General features: G+C 36.3%; 1 protein-coding gene across 2 annotated transcripts in view; it reads right to left on the bottom strand.

Moving 5' to 3' along the window:
- Positions 1-4,789: 4,789 nt before the first annotated feature.
- TRUB1 (TruB pseudouridine synthase family member 1) overlaps positions 4,790-17,964 on the bottom strand; it is a 33,003-nt gene continuing 19,828 nt past the window's right edge. The window contains exons 5-8 of one of the 2 annotated variants that reach the window (XM_055559942.1): positions 12,815-12,887; positions 11,263-11,483; positions 8,059-8,115; positions 4,790-7,296 (exon numbers count right to left, since the gene is read on the bottom strand). In XM_055559942.1, coding sequence (XP_055415917.1) covers positions 7,037-7,296; positions 8,059-8,115; positions 11,263-11,483; positions 12,815-12,887 — 611 coding nt within the window. In that variant the 3' untranslated portion in view covers positions 4,790-7,036. The remainder of the gene's footprint in view (positions 7,297-8,058; positions 8,116-11,262; positions 11,484-12,814; positions 12,888-17,964) is intronic. The other variant, XM_055559943.1, reaches the window with a different exon arrangement.

The following is a 17,964-nucleotide window of genomic DNA, read 5'->3' as shown; positions in this document are numbered from 1 at the left end:
ACACTCCAGTATTCTTACCTAGGAAATCCCATGGACAGATATGCCTGGAGGGCTACAGTCTGTGGGTTTCAAAAGAGGTGGACACGACTTCGCAATTAAACAACATTTCAATTAGTTCCTGCCAGACACCACTGCCAGGTAAACCTCCTTAAAATAAAGCTTCCATATGAACCAGTCCCTCCTCTGAAGCTTTACTCAGTTCTGCCTTTCAAGGTTCCAAATGATATCGTGACAATTTGCTTTTCCAACCACAACATAAATTCTCCTCTCCACACAGACCATCCTCGTCTTTGCTGATTGAATGTGCCTTATATACCACCGTCTTTGCTGGAACTCTTCTCCCCTCCATCTGACTTGTCTCCTCTTTGAATAGTATCTATTGTTCAAGGCCCAACTCAGGTCTTCCTTCTTGAGGTAGCTGTCCTGGTCACTGAACGTCCATGTTCTCCTTCCTCTGTTCTCAGGAGGAGCCCAGCAAGTGTTTGCAGATATTAATTATAGCTCCACTGAACATCAATAGCATTTTTTTTTGGCAATATCACTCACTGATACAAAATTATGTATGTATGTACGTATGGTACCACATCATGTGTGCTCAGTCGCCCAGTCATGTCTGCCTGTTTGTAACCCCGTGGGTTGTAGCATGCCAGTCCCTTCTCTCCACGGAATTTTCCAGTCAAGAATACTGCAGTGGGTTGCCATTTTCTTCTCCAGAGGATCTTCCCAACCCTGGGATCGTAGCTGGGTCTCCTGCATTGATAGGCGGATTCTTTCCCACTGAGCCACCTGGGAAGCTCAGTGGTGCTACTTAACTTTCTATATGTACATTTCTTGAGTTCCTATTTGAAGTAAAGTGAAAGCTTCTTAAAGGCCTGAACCGTGTCTTCAAGACTTCTTTTGTATGCCATATACTGTTCCCCAGGCAAAGGCATGGTATACTTAAACTGACATACAGTTTAACTGACCCTGATGCTGGGAAAGATTAAAGGCAGGAGAAGAAGGGGGCAACAGAGGATGAGCTGGTTGGATGGCATCACTGACTCAATGAATATGAGTTTGAGCAAACTCCAGGAGATGGTTAAGGACAGGGAAGCATGGCGTGCTGCAGTCCATGGGACTGCAAAGAGTCAGACACAACTTAGTAACTAAACAACAACAAATACTTAAACAATATGGAATAAAATCACCTAGTCAACACGTTTAGATAATATAGCCAGTTCGGCAGGCCAAAAGAACAGTCACGACTTAAGATATCTGGCCTCTAAATCTTAGCCTTACTAATGCATTAATTTAGAGCTGATGAAAATAAACTGAAAATGCAAGAAATTCAGATGCCCTCAAAAGGATAAATGCAAAGGAAAACACCTAGACACATCAGAGACAAACTGCTGCAAATCAAAGATAAAACCTTGAAGGTAGCTACAGAAAACTATACAAGCCAGAAGACAATTGAATGACACAAAAGTGCTGAATGGAAAGAAAAAAAGTTAATGAATCTAGATTTAAATATCCAGAAAAACTGTATTCAAAACAAAAGGCAAAATAAACACTGTTCAGACAAACAAGAGTAAAGAAAATTCACTGCTCTCAGACTTGTGTTATAAGAAATGTTAAAGGAAATTATTCAGAAAGGAGTATGATACCAGATAGAAATTTAGATCTACATTAAAAAAATGAAAAACACCAGGATGTAGATAAATATAAAAGTTTTAAAAACCTTTTTAGATTTAGAAGTGTTTAGAAGGAAATGGCAACCCACTCCAGTGTCCTTGCCTGGAGAATCCCAGGGACGGGGGAGCCTGGTGGGCTGCCGTCTCTGCGGTCGCACAGAGTCGGACACGACTGAAGCGACTTAGCAGCAGCCGCAGCAGAAGATAACTAACAGTCAGGGGTCGGCAAGCTACAATATGAAGGTAAATATAGTTTTATTGAAACATAACCACATCCATTCATTTATGTGTAGTGTCAAGAGCTGCGACCCCTGGTCTAAAGCACCAAAGTAAAGATAAAGAACAATTTAAAAAACCCAATATATTACAAAGTTTATAATGTAAAGTATGTAATGTAAAAGCTTATAATGTAAAAGTATGAAAATAGCCCAAAATATAGAAGATATTTGAAGGTAATCTGTGATAAGGACATGTATCATAAACATAAAAAAATTTTAAAGAGGTAATATTAACAAGTCAATAGGGAGATATAATGGAATACTAAAAATATTTAAAACTGAAAGCTAATCAAGTGCCCATCATTCAGAAAAATGGATAAATGTAGGTATATTTACACAATGGAATGCTAAACAATAATGAGAATGATTTATGACTGTATACAAGGCAATGGAAGAACCTCACACATGTAATTGTGAGCAAGAGAAGCCAGACAAAAAAGAGTATATACTGTTCATTTTATTTATAGAAAGCACAAAGGCAGACACAATAACAATCTGTAATGTTAGATGTGGTTACCCTTGGCAGTGGGGTGGGGTTAGAGGGCTAGTGACTGGAAAGAACTCTCTGGAGAACCTCCAGTGAATTAGTAACCTTCTGTTTTTTTTAATTTAGTTGTTGGTTACATATGCTTGCTTTATGAAAATTTATTGGGTGATACATTTATGACATATGCAATTTTCTGTGTGGATATTAAATATCTGTAAAAATCATAAATATACATATATTAACTTTTACTGATACCTATATAAATATATATGATATATACTTAAACTAAAACCCTGATGAAAGAATTTGACAACACACACCAAAAGAGGGATTTTGAAAAAAAAGTTGATGTTCTATAAACTTTAAAAAGTCACAGTAATTTTGAAATAAATATATAAGTAAACAGTAAATTAAAATAGCAGAAGAATGAATTCATTATCTGGGAAAAAGATTAAAGGAAATTCTCTAAGAAGAAGCACTGAGATAAAGAGCTGGAAAATATGAAACAGTAATTAGATACAGAATAAAATGAAAAGACATAAATCTAACAGGACTGCTAGATGCAACAGATGTGATATTCAAAGAGATAAAGGATGAGAACTTCCCAAAATTGACGAACAACATGAAAGTTCAGGCTCAAAAAGAACGTGCTCTGAACAGAATAAACACAAATCATCTATATTCAGAAGCCTATGTTAGTGCTGCAAAAATTCTTAAAGATAGACTAGCTGTCTCCTTTGTTTTAAAGTCTTTTGGACTCTGTGTGAGAGGGAGCGGGGGAATGATTTGGAAGAATGGCACTGAAACATGTATAATACCATATAAGAAACGAATCGCCAGTCCAGGTCTGATGCAGGATACAGGATGATTGGGGCTGGTGCACTGGGATGACCCAGAGGGATAGTATGGGGAAGGTCGGGAGGGGGGTTCAGAATGGGGAGCATGTGTACACCCGTGGCGGATTCATGTTGATGTATGGCAAAACCAGTACAATATTGTAAAGTAATTAGCCTCCAACTAAAATAAATAAATTTAAATTTAAAAAAAAGAATATCGAGGCCTAAAAAGATTAAGTGATTTGTCTCAATCAAAAAGCTAATAGTAGAGATGGAAATAATCTTAATATGTTACAGTTTAAGGCTTACTTACAGATAAGAGGAACAAAATAGTCATTTCTGACTTCAACTTTCCTACTGGTATCATCATTTATAATAGCAATATGAGACATTACTGTTCACAGAGAGAATTTAACTCAAGTTGAAACTATGAAGAGATTATGGATTCAAGTGCATGCAGTTAGTGTTTAACAAGGGATACTCAATCAGTGATTAGGCCAGGCTACTGCTGCCCACACATACCTTAAAGAAATAGTTTCAAGATAAATTTCCTATTTCAATTTAACTACAAGACCATTAAAATCATTTCAACCCAAAAAACTTACATTTTTCATATTCCTCTATTTAAATGTTTCAACATTTTAGAGTGATTTTGAATTACAATTTTTCTGTTATATGCATCAACATATAAGGTAAATTACTTTCTTCCTCTGAAACAGAACCAATTAAACCTCTAAATGCCCACTGTAAGTCTGATACAAATTTCAAACTGGTCTGGAGATAGAAAATGTACTAAAGACTTGTTATAAAGCATTCTTTTCTTATGTAGTACAATGAGTAATTTCTGATGGTGGATCTGGAATAGGTATTAATTCAAGTATTAAAGAAGAAAAGATCTAGTTAGGATAGGAAAGTGTTAAGTTTAGTTCTTATTCAAATTTTATAATTTTGAATAATCAGAGAAAAAATTATATTATTTTAATGATCATGGGTCTTAAATCTATAACAAAATAATTCTATGGCCAAGTCTGCTGACTTTTCAGACAATATTTTCCAGAAATATAAAAAAATTAAATGTCAAAATGAAATGATCTGTATATTCCAGGTAGAAGCATTTTCAGAAATTTCTAACACATGTTTTCTTACAAATAAGACAACTTTATTATGACATGAAATACATAGGCACAGATATTTCTTTAATATTTTGACTAAAGTGAACAAAACAAAGCAACTGGTACATAAATACCAGACTCAGGAGAAAAGTAATTTGTTTTATGGACGAGTCAAACTTTTTAGAGCATCTTGATCAGTTACAGCTGCTTATGAAAGTTAATAATGTTTTTAATTTTCAATAAATTTTAACTATTCATACTCATAAATCTGGCAACTATAAAGGAATTCTTAAAATTAGTTAGCAAATTTAGTCAGTAAAAATGAAAAATGAAACTAAAATAAAAGACAACAGACCATGAAAATACTTCTACCAAGTATTTACTGCACAAATAACTCACACAAATGTATAAAGAAACCATTAAGACATTTATTTATACAAGTGACAAAGTATATGAAAAAGTCACACAGAGGTAAACTGGCAATTTTGAACTCTTTTAACTTACTAAATTAGCAACAATAACATATAAAACCCCCACCCAAAGCTGTAAACTTCTGGTGAACTGATATACTCAAATGGTAACACTGTAAAATGTTACAGCTCTCTGGGAAAGCAATAAGGCAAACTTATTAAGAACCATAAAACTGTTTATATTACTTCATTTAATACTTCTACTTCCAGGAACTTATCCTAATAAAACTGAAAATAAACTAAGAATTTAGCAATAGGGAAATGGTTTAAATAAAGTAAAAAGATTAAATAATCATTATCAAAACTAAATACAAATAGTCAAATAATATGAAATAAAAAATAGTTAAAAAAAGAGTCATACAAAATGAACGTTCTGAAGTCACTGCAGCAGGGTGGTGACGATTATGGGTAACTTTTCCATTTGGCAAAATTTTCTTCAGTGTTTCAGTAAAAGAAAAAGATCGGTTACCAATTCAGAAAGTCACTTGTCTTTTCAAAACATTTACACTCTTTACCATTAGCAAACTATACATGCCAAAATTTAAGTTGAGAAACAGAGCCAAGATGCCCCAGGTGCTTGCTATTCCGTACCAGGCGATGTACGAAGGTGTGCTGTGACCTGTCCCTTTCCAACAGGAATAGGCAACCACCACCACCTTTGGTTACACAAACGCAGGGCACTGGACACAAACAAGCAAAGCTATAAAAGTCTCAACTTACAACTCTGTATGTCTGAAGTTTTATTTAAGGCATTATGATAACTAGCTCTTTTCCTTATCATTTTCTGTGTCATTTAAGAAAGTTCCGTTTTTAAAATGTTGACAATACACTGCAAGTGCTCTACTGAAGCATGTAACTTTTTAGACTGAGTTTATATGAGGTTCACCACAAATACGATCATTTTTCTTTACATATTTAAAATTTCGAGCTTAGAGGTTACAAAACAATTACCTTTGCAAGAAAGACAATCCATAAAAATCTAAAAATTCTTATTTGATGAAAATTTAACAGCTCTTCCCTTTGAAACTATATTTATTTGAATAAATGCAGTGGGATTTGAACAGACTGGCTGCATTATATATTGCTTTCCCATAACAAAATTATGAAGCACTCATTATACATGAAATTTATTCTTTTGGAATGTGACTGTTTTCAAAACTATGGTGAAGAGGGACAGGGACCTGTCAGTAGGCCACCTGAATGAAAATGTTTGAGAACAACTGTTTTTCAACATTTAAAGAGAAGGGAATAACTGCAAATACACGGCAAACCTCAGCGTTTGTAAACATCACTTGAAAAGGCAAACTGAAAAAATACCAGGGGCTTGATACCCTAGAAAAAGGTATAAATAAATACTAAAAAATAAAGAAAAGAAGTTTTTAATTGAAGACACATTCTTTAGCTTAATTTTTAAAAATTAGGTTATTTAGTATATTGGCACGGGGTGGTCGACTGTATTGATTACCAGGAAAACATCTCATAGCTGCCAAAACATAAGCCATAGGAGCTGTCCTATGCTAATGGTGGAGTAGAGGTGAATTTAATTAAACATTTAGTCTTCTCTTTACATTCCATTAGTGGAAGCAGCAACAATTTGGTTCATTTACAAATATTTGTTATAAAAGTTTATTAGTGTCCAAGATCTAAACAAACACAGCTATTACCAAGATAAGTATAACATTATTAAAGAAATGTTCTTAATAATCATAAACTCTCTAAAACATAAGAGTTAAATAATGGCTTTTTCAAACATAGTTATGGAGTTTCAATAACCAGAGCCACCAGGAAGCCAAAATAAAGTCAAAGAAACAAATATACATTCACTTCATGACACCAAAGAAACATGTAGCTCATTGTTATTCCCCTCTGATTAGAAAATATGGTCAACTTTTTCATAGGAGAAGACTTTTAAGAGAGATCAAAATCAGAAAGTTGCTTCTCCTGAATCCGATCTAACAGCATGACAATATTCTATGGTACAACAAGAAATGAACAACTGCAGGGCTATTTATAATGTACAGCAGATAAATTGTGCACCATAGAAACCATAAATGATGGACATTTTTCTTCATGCAAAAAAAGAAAAAAACCCATAGGTATCATTTGTCTTTTGCACGAAGCCTGTCATTCTGCACACAGGATTCAAATGTCAATGAGGAAATGATAACAATCCCAAGCCAGTCTTAAAGTGTCTTAATTACATCGTCTTCTCCCTTTGTCTCATTCAGAGTTATATACTCACAGCTCAAAACTTGCTCATTAGACTCCTCAGGTTTTGATTTTTTAAGTGCCAGCTCTGCTGGGAGAAGAGATGAGCACCGCTCGAGAGACTGTGCAATGTCATCAATCGTCCATTTGTCTTCGGGCAGGGCATGCTCTTCCAGGGTGAATGGTCCCTGTTTGGTTCGCGTCAGCTCTAGCACATTGGCACAGGACGAGAGTTCTGTGGCAACAAAAGGGGAAAAGAAAATGCATGATAAATGATTTAGTATTTCATAGTCTATCATTTTTCAAATGACTGAGGGACTCAATTCAAACCTTTCAAAACTACCCTAAATGTAAAGTTGTAATCATCCAAAATAATAACCAGAAGCCTTGAGATTATGAAATGATTAAGTAGCCAAATAATATTTAATAAACTGGTTTAAAGTCTAGAAGGAACGGGCATTCACTTTTCTTACTTAACCCATGAAGCAACCTCCTGAGGTAATACTACTCTCACTTTGCAGATGAGGTAACGAGGCCTGCCCCGTGTCACCACAGCCAGCCAATGGCAGGGCCAGACCTCCAACTTCCCAGTTGTTAGGAAGACGATGGCGTCTAGGTTGCTTTAAAAAATTTGATGTGTAGCAATGAAAACAACTTTTTTTTTAAAGGAGTAATCTTTTCTTTTTGTCCCTACTTTTGAGTTAAAACATTTTATGCTTGAAAAAAAATGTCAGTCCTTAGATTCACTATTCACATCTTCATTTTCTGTTCCTCTTTTTCTCCTCTCTCCCATTACAAGCATTCCCCTGCAGCTGCGGATGCTGATAACTGTCTGCCATAAACCTAGAATGCTTTTAAGGCTGAAAGCACAGCCTTCAGTACTGGCACAGTTCCTAAGGCCAGTACTCAGAGACATGAAAAACGGAAAATTCCTTCTTCCCATCAAAAAGGAATATTACTCTCTAAATGGTAATTCATAATTCATCTTTATGCTTACCTTTGCCAATGTCACTGACCAAGCTTCTGATATAAAAACCTCCTCCACATTCGACATCTGGAATGTTAATAGTGACATGGTGAATTGCTAAGCTCCTATGAAATCCACTTTACATAGAAATGATGCCCCTAAACAAATGTAAAAATGCACTATGCAAACAATCGAGTGATAAAATATTTATGTGCCATAACATAAATTATTCAACTAGTAGCATATGTGTGAGACTGAAAAGTCAGAGTGTGGAGAAAGCAAATAGCAGAAACTCATGAGCATGTTTTAAATTACATGGCAAGTCATACCACTTTAATACTTCAGCCTTGTTCATTTAATAGGTTTTAAATAGTTAGAAATCTCAGCTTTGCTATCATGAGCTGCAGACTTAAAAAAATTTTTTTCAGATTTGCACATCTTGTTCATTTAATAGGTTTCAAATGGTTAGACATCTCAGCCTTGCTATCATAAGCTGTAGATTTTTAAAATATTTCCAGATTTACATACTTGAAAAATACAACAAACAAACAAAAATTCCCTTTTCAGTGGCAGGAATTATGTTTGGGGTAATATATTACAGAGAGAACTCAGCATATTTAAATGTTCTTTTGGAAATATTCCTGAAAAAAATCATGAAATAACTTAAAATTACACAATGTACCAGAACTGACTGCATGTCTAAACAGCTTCTTAGCTTAGCCAGTATAATACAAGTTTATTGGTTAAGAGCAAGACTCTGGATTATTTTTATTCATCCACAAGACATCCTGAAAAGAACTGTATTTCCACACGAAAAGACCACATTCCACCTGTTTCTAGCTTAGCATACACTAAAGTTATTTGAGGGAATTAATCAAAACTCCCCACCTAAGTATTTTAATTTCTTTTTCTCCCCATCAGCTCAAGGTTGGGAGCCACTGCTGAGATTAAAAAAAAAAATAAAGAGCACTAGGACCAAACAGAGGTGTGCTACGTTCTTGCACTATATTTGACTTGGATGAAAAGAGTCAAATGTGGCCTACTATAAACTCCAATGAACAAATGCAACTCGAAGAATTTGAGGGTTTTTTTTTTACTTTCATAGATAATATCTGCTTTGCCAACACAGCTGCTGCTTTTTCATGGAACATAGTAAAACACTTTTTAGCATATTTGTTTTATTGTTTGTCTAATGTTTTAGAATCAGGAAACTTAAGGAGTGACTTCCTAAAAAAACTGTACAAAACCCACAATCTACAGGAACTTACACTAAATAATAATCTCAAAAGGAGAAAAAAAGAGCAACAAAGTTTAGAAAAAAAGATTTGGGAAATTATTTCTAAAAGTCAACCTATTCAGAATGCACCATGAAATTAAGAGCAGGGTCAATTTCAGGGAGCAGGGTCAATTTCAGGGAGCAGGTTCAATTTCAGGGAGACTGAAGATTAAGAAGAACTATAGCTTTTGATTTTTAACAACTCTTACACACGCAGGGCTTTAGCTAGGAGATCATAAAATTTTCAAACAATAGAAAAAGCCTTTGTGGGTTTTAAATTTATTTCAAATATGGATTATAGATAAATTCAAATTGTTCATTTGAATTAAACTTTACCACATGTCCAGGAATACATTTCTGCATTACCCATTATTCCTATATTTTCATGATCTTTAGCAGTAATTTGCTGGTGACAAAGAGAAAGAAAAATCACTCAACTTTTATCATTTCTTGTTCAAAAACTGAAAAAGCATTGTTTTAAAAGGACAAATATATGTTAATAAAAAAACTGAGTATAGACTATCAGGTACTAGCCAAAATGGGAAGCAAGTATTCATAAGACAATAAAATAGAAAATACAAAATTTTGAAAATATGTATTCCTTACCTACTCTTCTCTATAGAGATCCAAAGTATGTTACTTACAACTTTATAGTAAGATAATATAAGAAACTCAGATGATTTAGGACAACTCTGAACCCCTATATAACCATCAGATCAGATCAGATCAGATCAGTCGCTCAGTCATGTCCAACTCTTTGCGACCCCATGAATCGCAGCACGCCAGGCCTCCCTGTCCATCACCAACTCCCGGAGTTCACTCAGACTCACGTCCATCAAGTCAGTGATGCCATCCAGCCATCTCATCCTCTGTCATCCCCTTCTCCTCTTGCCCCCAATCCCTCCCAGCATCAGAGTCTTTTCCAGTGAGTCAACTCTTCGCATGAGGTGGCCAAAGTACTGGAGTTTCAGCTTTAGCATCAGTCCTTCCAAAGAAATCCCAGGGCTGATCTCCTTCACAATGGACTGGTTGGATCTCCTTGCAGTCCAAGGGACTCGCAAGAGTCTTCTCCAACACCACAGGTCAAAAGCATCAATTCTTCAGCGCTCAGCCTTCTTCACAGTCCAACTCTCACATCCATACATGACCACGGGAAAAACCATAGCCTTGACTAGACAGACCTTTGTTGGCAAAGTAATGTCTCTGCTTTTCAATATGCTGTCTAGGTTGGTCATAACTTTCCTTCTAAGGAGTGTCTTTTAATTTCATGGCTGCAGTCACCATCTGCAGTGATTTTGGAGCCCCCAAAAATAAAGTCTGACACTGTTTCCACTGTTTCCCCATCTATTTCCCATGAAGTGGCGGGACCGGATGCCATGATCTTCGTTTTCTGAATGTTCAGCTTTAAGCCCACTTTTTCACTCTCCACTTTCACTTTCATCAAGAGGCTTTTGAGTTCCTCTTCACTTTCTGCCATAAGGGTGGTGTCATCTGCATATCTGAGGTTATTGATATTTCTCCCAGCAATCTTGATTCCAGCTTGTGTTTCTTCCAGTCCAGCGTTTCTCATGATGAACTCTGCATATAAGTTAAATAAACAGGGTGACAATATACAGCTTTGACGTACTCCTTTTCCTATTTGGAACCAGTCTGTTGTTCCATGTCCAGTTCTAACTGTTGCTTCCTGACCTTCGTACAAATTTCTCAAGAGGCAGATCAGGTGGTCTGGTATTCCCATCTCTTTCAGAATTTTCCACAGTTTATTGTGATCCACATAGTCAAAGGCTTTGGCATAGTCAATAGGTGTTGTCAAAAAGTTATTAACAAATTCTAACCTTTAAATTCAAATTTTAAAAAATTTCCAATATTCTTGGGATCCATTAAAATTACAGAAAAGTAGCCAACTATAAAATAAAGGCACATGTAAATACAAATGATTTCAGATTTCTCCATCTTACCTAGTGTGAAAAATGGTGGCTGGAATTTCTGAAGGGAGAGACTGTATACAGTAACTGGCCTGGCAGGCTTTGCTTCTACTACTTCACCTCTCTTCATCAAAGTTGAAAGTCTCTGGCCATCTTTCTTTAATGCAGAATAGCTTGCAAAGTAGAAGAGGGAGACAAAGAGAGAAGAAGGGAGCAAGAATAAAGAGAGATTGAGAAAGCGAGAGAGAATAATTCTAGATTACAGCATGGAAAGAAAAGATGATTAGCAGCCTTTTCAACTGAAAATCCTTCTAAGAATGAACTTTTTTTTCTTCTAATCTACTCCACACTGATGTCAGGGATAGAGTTCCTAAATATCTTTGAGGCTAATACAGTTCATTCTGGCACTCAGTGAGCAATGATGTCAATATTCCTCTTTAACCATATTCCTGGAGATGGTCTATTCATGTTTTCACTAGTCCTCATTCTGGGTAAAGGGTACAAGGCATCCAGTAACAATGATCTCAGCTATATTTCCTTGAAACAATGTATTTCCATTGTAATTATATTCATTTTCACATAAAAGTTACCAAAATGTTTCCAAAGAAAAAAATAAGCAAATAATCTACTTAGCAGCACTTAACTTTGTGTTATTAAGTGTGATTAGTCCACAAAAATCCTTGGAACAATCACAGGGAAGAAAATCCTAAGATGATTCTTAAATATATAAATGTTTACTATATCTTAACAATAATGATCCAAAATAATGTTTGTTCAGATCCTGCTACAATTTTTAAGTCTTCCCATTTGAGGCAAAATTATAAAGAAACATTTCCCCACAGATATTTCATGTTCTTAAAAAAAAACTAAGATTTAAAAAAAAAACAAAATTCTAAAAGAATTTTTAGTAACATATCCTGACACATTCTATATGCCATTTAAAAAAAAAAGGAAGCAATTTGCTTGAAATTATAATGTGCACAAAAATATGGCTTAAGTGGTAAATCAATATACTTATACTTTTAATAAGTTATAATTCTCATCTGTTTCATTTGTTGCACAGAGAATTGTGAAATATAAGATTCTGGGCCCAAAAAGAATGGTCCCAACACCTGACAGGAAGTGTCAACTGGACTCTAAAGCATAACTCTGATGCCTGTACCAGACGGGACTGGTCTCTTTTCCTGCTATTCTGAGGAAAGCAACATGTCTTCTGCTCTCCATAACTGCCCTGATGACTACAGGTAGAATCAGAAAAACCAACAAACCCTGGAAGAGCACAGATGTTAGGCTGGGGCAATATCCAGGGACAAAGGAGACTACATCCCGTGTGTGTATGCGCTGTGCTCTGTCGTGTCTGACTCTTTGTGACCCCATGGACTGGAGCCCACCAGGCTCCTCTTAAAGACATGAGAGGCTCTGTATCCTATCTGAATCAGGGTCACCTCACTTGATCAGTTGCTAGGTCTAAAACGTGCCTTGCCGTAAAGTAAAAGGAAGCCCCTCTCCTTTTTCTTTATTAACGCGATGTCAGCCACTGGAAAATAAAATTAAACATTTATTCAAATTCAACAATTGAACTTACAGGGGAGGTACTTGCATTATATTCCCAGTGAATTTCTGTAGAATGCTTTCAATATCTTCTTGTGTTATTTTATCTGCCAAAAATGAACCCAAAAAAGTGACACTAAAACAATCATAGAAGTACATGTGCTATTTTCACAGTCCTGACAACTCCGAAAATTAAAAAAAAAAATTTCAACAAAGCACTTATTACAGTATACATTTTGTAGGTCATAGTCTACCTTGTTGAGATAAAATACAAAATAATGAGATAAAAGGGGGAAACTCTTATACTGTCCAATATTAAGACTAACTTCAACTTCCTATGCTTCATTTTTTTCCCCATTAAAAAGAATCGTCATTTTATGTGCATTTACTACATACTCACTAGGGCCTTCAGAAGACCGTCGAAAAATGCTGCATTAGCTATAGAAATGGTCCTGCAGTGATCAAAAATAATGTGATCACAAAGTAAGTAGAAAAATACCCACAAAGTTATATCTAAGGTTCTCCAGAGTTCAGATATTATAAATAACTAAATAAGTTATTGAAAGCTATCAAATACCAATCACATTTAAAATTTTACCTGACAGATTTCAAAACTGTTGTATGTATGGCATGGTATGAATTTTCTACACTCACATGTTAACTCTGTCCCCAAATAAAGCTGCATTTATCTGTCTCCTTCCCTCCCTTCACTGCTCTTAGAATTTCAGTCAGGAGTCTGGTCTCAAAACTAAGCCAGTGTAAGAAAGGAAATATACTGGGTGGGTTCGGGTTTTGATGTTAATGGAAAATCTGAATGAACTTTTTGGCCATCCCAATACATAACAAAGATTTTATCTGTCTTAAGTCATGTTTTCAGCTTTTGTTTGATACTCTTTCAAACAAAATGATGCAATATTAAAATACCGTTCTATAATTTTAACAACTGGAAACTAACAACTGAAACTCAACATTTGGGATTTTCACATATAACTATACAAATTTCATATTCAGTAAAAAAAACTAGGTTACAGAAATATTCTATAACTTCTATAAATTATAGTCAATGGAAAGAAATTAGTCTTCTATTTTCACTCTGTAGGAAATTTACTTGAACTTTTTATCCTGATATATACGTGTTGCATTTGATCTTATTTGAACAATATTAAACAAAAACTAATTATTGTGTTTTGAATCAACTGTACTAACACCAGAATAAAAATTAAAAGACAGCAAGGAACACTGTCCAGATTTTAATATCAGTGCAGCAAGAGAGCTTTAATCTCTGTGTGACCTTGATCCTTATGAGCTAAATATGAACAAAAGACCAGAATCTACAAGACTCAAATAGAAAACACCTATAAAACTCGAAAGAATAGCACCTAGAAGCTCCAAAAAGGTAGAGCTGAAATGCCCATTTTGTTCAAATTGTTTTACAAACAGATGTATCTCATGATATGAATGAGGATTTTTTTCCATGAAAAATGTTTCCTCTCTTGAAACATTAAGACATAATTATTGTTGATATTTAGGTTATGCAAGACTTCCAAATCTAGAGAGCCAATGCCACCACCATGCTGGCAATTGCTGAAAGAAGTGCCACTGCTGATAAGACCGCTCCAGTTCATAATTTAGTCATCCATACATTTTAAAAATAAGACCAAACAGCTTCCTAGTTCCACCAAGCTGGTCTCTTTACTGACATTTCTGCCAAGGCCAATTCCCCTGTCCTGCCTGGGTGACTCTTTTACTGATATTTTCCCACACAAGGTGATGAGATGTATTCTTTCTCATTCTACTTCTGCCATGGTGTCGCCTTCTCTGACTTAACATCCTAGGCAGGTATGGTTTTGCTGTTCATCCTGCAATTAATCACTCACAATTTTTAACAGCTATTTATTATATACACACACACACACACACATATATATATGTAGGTATTATCTCACCAATGGAATTCTAATCTCCTAAAAAGCAAAGATAGCTTTTCTTCTTATATAATGCACACAATTAAGATGGTGCTTGAGACATTCTTGTTGAATTTAATTTGCTGAGGAATAATAGAATCTCAAGGTCAAAGGAGCATTCTAGTCACCTAGGAATCATTTATTTGATGCTTGAATCACCAGACAGAAAGCCTATGCAACAAAAAAATTTTTTTATAAAATTCAGTGGTTGCTCATGATTAAAAAAAAACAAACAAATGGCAAATTAGGAATAGAAAGCAATTTCCTTACTTTGATAAGAAAACTAAAAAGCCTATAGAAAAAAATCTATAAAAATAAGGTACAAAATTTGCTCTTTCAGATAACAAGACTTATTCTAAAACTACAGCAATTAACATAGTTTAGTGTTAACACAAGGATAAACAGACCAAATGCAACAAGATAGATTCCAAACAAACCCACACTTATAAGATGCTTGATTTGTGATCCAAGAAACAAGGTAGCGGGAAAAGTGCTGAGTGAACTGGATATCCATACAGAAAAAAACGGTAGACTGTAGATGTAATGTGAAAGGCAAAGCAATAAAGCTGCCAGAATGTAGAAAAATATCTTAATGCTTTTGGCATGGGAAAAGTTTTCTTAAACAGGACGCTAAAAAATTAACCATAGACTAAAGTAAAACCGGCAACTTGTTTTCCAAAAGACACAGCTAAGAGAGTTTTGTAAAAGACAAGCTACAGAGAAGATAATATCTGTAACACACATGATCAAACAGAAGAGCACATATCCAGAGTTTTGGGGTTTTTTCCCCATAAAACTCATACAAATCAATCTTAAAAAAAAAAAAAAGTGACTCAATAGCGAGGGAAAGAAGAAACAAAACAAAGAAGTGGTCAAGAGACCTGGACAATAAACAAAGATGGCTTAGTACCCAAAAAACATATGATAATACTGCTGTATCTCACTGTGTGTGTTAGTTGCTCAGTCGTGTCTGACTCTTTGCAACCCCACGGACTGTAGCCTGCCAGGCTTCTCTGTCCATGGGATTCTCCAGGCAAGAATATTGGAGTGGGTTGCCATTCCTTCTCCAGAGAATCTTTCTGACCCAGGAATCAAACCCTGGTCTCCTGCATTGCAGGCAGATTCTTTATGGTTTGAGCTGAATCTCATTAGTAATGAAATTTAAAACCACAATGAAACACCATGACCTACTGACCAGAATGGCCAAAACGAAAAACACTACTCATTACCATGTGTTGCCAAGGATGTGGTACAAGTAGAACGCTTACACTGCTGGTAGAAATGCAAGGTTGTACAACCACTTTTTGAGGGTTCAGGATGGGGAACACATGTATACCTGTGGCGGATTCATTATGATATTTGGCATAACTAATACAATGTTGTAAAGTTTAAAAATAAAATAAAAAAAAAAATTACTTGACAATTTCTGGTACAGTAAAATATGCACTTACCCCATGACCCAGCAATTCCACTTGGGTATGTACCAGGGAGAAATTATTGCACATGTGTATCAAAAGACAGGCATAAAATACACATTGCAGCTTTATTCATAAAGTCTTAACCTGGAGTCAACACAAATATCTCAGGACAGAAGAATATGTATGTATACACACACGCATCTCTCTACATATTTTATACAGATGCACATAAATGTATGAGTGTGTGAGTGCTAAGTTACTTTAGTCAGGTCCAACTGTTTGCAACCCTATGGACTGTAGCTTGCCAGCGTTCTCTGTCCATGGGGATCCTCCAGGCAAGAATATTGGAGTGGGTTGCCAAGCCCTCCTCCAGGGGATCTTCCCAACCCAGGGATCGAACCTGCGTCTCTTACATCTCCTGAATTCACAGGTGGCTTCTTTACCACTAATGCTACCTGGAAACCCACATAAGTGTACATGTACATATATGGGCTTCCCAGGTGGCGCTAGTGGTATAAGAACTCACCTACCAATGCAGGAGATGTAAGAGAGGCAGGTTCGATCCCTGGGCTAGAAAGATCCCCTGGAGGAGGGCATGGCAACCCACTCTAGTATTCTTGCCTGGAGAATCCCATGGACAGAGGCTTTGCTGGACTACCGTCCAAAGGGTCACAGAGTCAGACACGATTAAAGCAACTTAGCACATGTACATATACATACTTTTATTCACACAGGAGCATAGGCAAAGCTATACTCTAGTTTTAGGATTATCAGCAAAGCGTTGGACATTAGAATAGTAGTTATATTTAGAAAAGAGAGATGTTACAGTCATTGGGATGAGGCAGGAAGGGGGCTTCTAAGAATTTTTCTTTTATTTTTAAGGATTTAAAATATTTATTTATATTTTTGCTGTGCCGGGTCTTCATTGCTGCACATGGGCTTTCTTTAGTTGTGGCAAATGGAGGCGACTCTCTAGTTGGGGTGCACGGGTTTCTTACTGTGGTGGCTTCTCTTGTTGCACGGGCCCTAGGGTGAGTGGGCTTCAGTGGCTGAGGCACGCAGGTTCACTAGTTGCGGCTCATGGGCTCTGGAGTGTGGGCTCAGTACTTGTGTCACAAGGGCTTAGCTGCCCCATGCCATGTGGACTCTTCCCAGACCAGGGATCGAACAGGTCATCCCTCACCACAAGGCGGGTTCTTAACAACTGGACCACCAGGGCAGCCCCTCTATTTCTTGACTAGACTGGGAGCTGCATGGATGTTTGTTTTGTGATAGTTCATTAAGTTGTAAACTTACACTTTCTTCACTTTCCTTTATTTGCATAATACTTTATAAGAAAAAAGTTTCAGTATAAATAAAAGGTACCATGGGATGACTGATGCCCAGCTACACCCTAGCCCCAATATAGTGTGTGCCTTATTTGTTTAAATGACAACTGGAGACCGAGTTCAACTTTTCAGCTTCCTCTAGGAAATGTGGGCAAGCCAGACCACAATCTAGGAGGAGCTACTTGCATCAGATACAACATTAGCAGCATCCATTCGAGAAGACTTGGCAACATTCTCTTACGGGACCAAGAGGTGGTGGTGTTTAGAACAGAGGATTAGCAAGAGATGGCACTTACAGGTTACATATCTTGCCTCCCAGTAACAAAGCCACAGGAGGCAGAGAAAAAAGCTATTCCCATCACCAGAGCAGTAAGGCCTTCCCAGAAGCTTGGCTCATATCCAAGACAGCCTGGGAAGCCACAGCCTCAATGTCCTGAGCTCCCTGAAGAACAGATGAGCACACTGGAGCCGTGT

Source organism: Bubalus kerabau, chromosome 22, assembly GCF_029407905.1.
Source record: "Bubalus kerabau isolate K-KA32 ecotype Philippines breed swamp buffalo chromosome 22, PCC_UOA_SB_1v2, whole genome shotgun sequence".
Lineage (NCBI taxonomy): Eukaryota > Metazoa > Chordata > Mammalia > Artiodactyla > Bovidae > Bubalus > Bubalus kerabau.
This window is presented reverse-complemented; position numbering and strand designations above follow the sequence as displayed.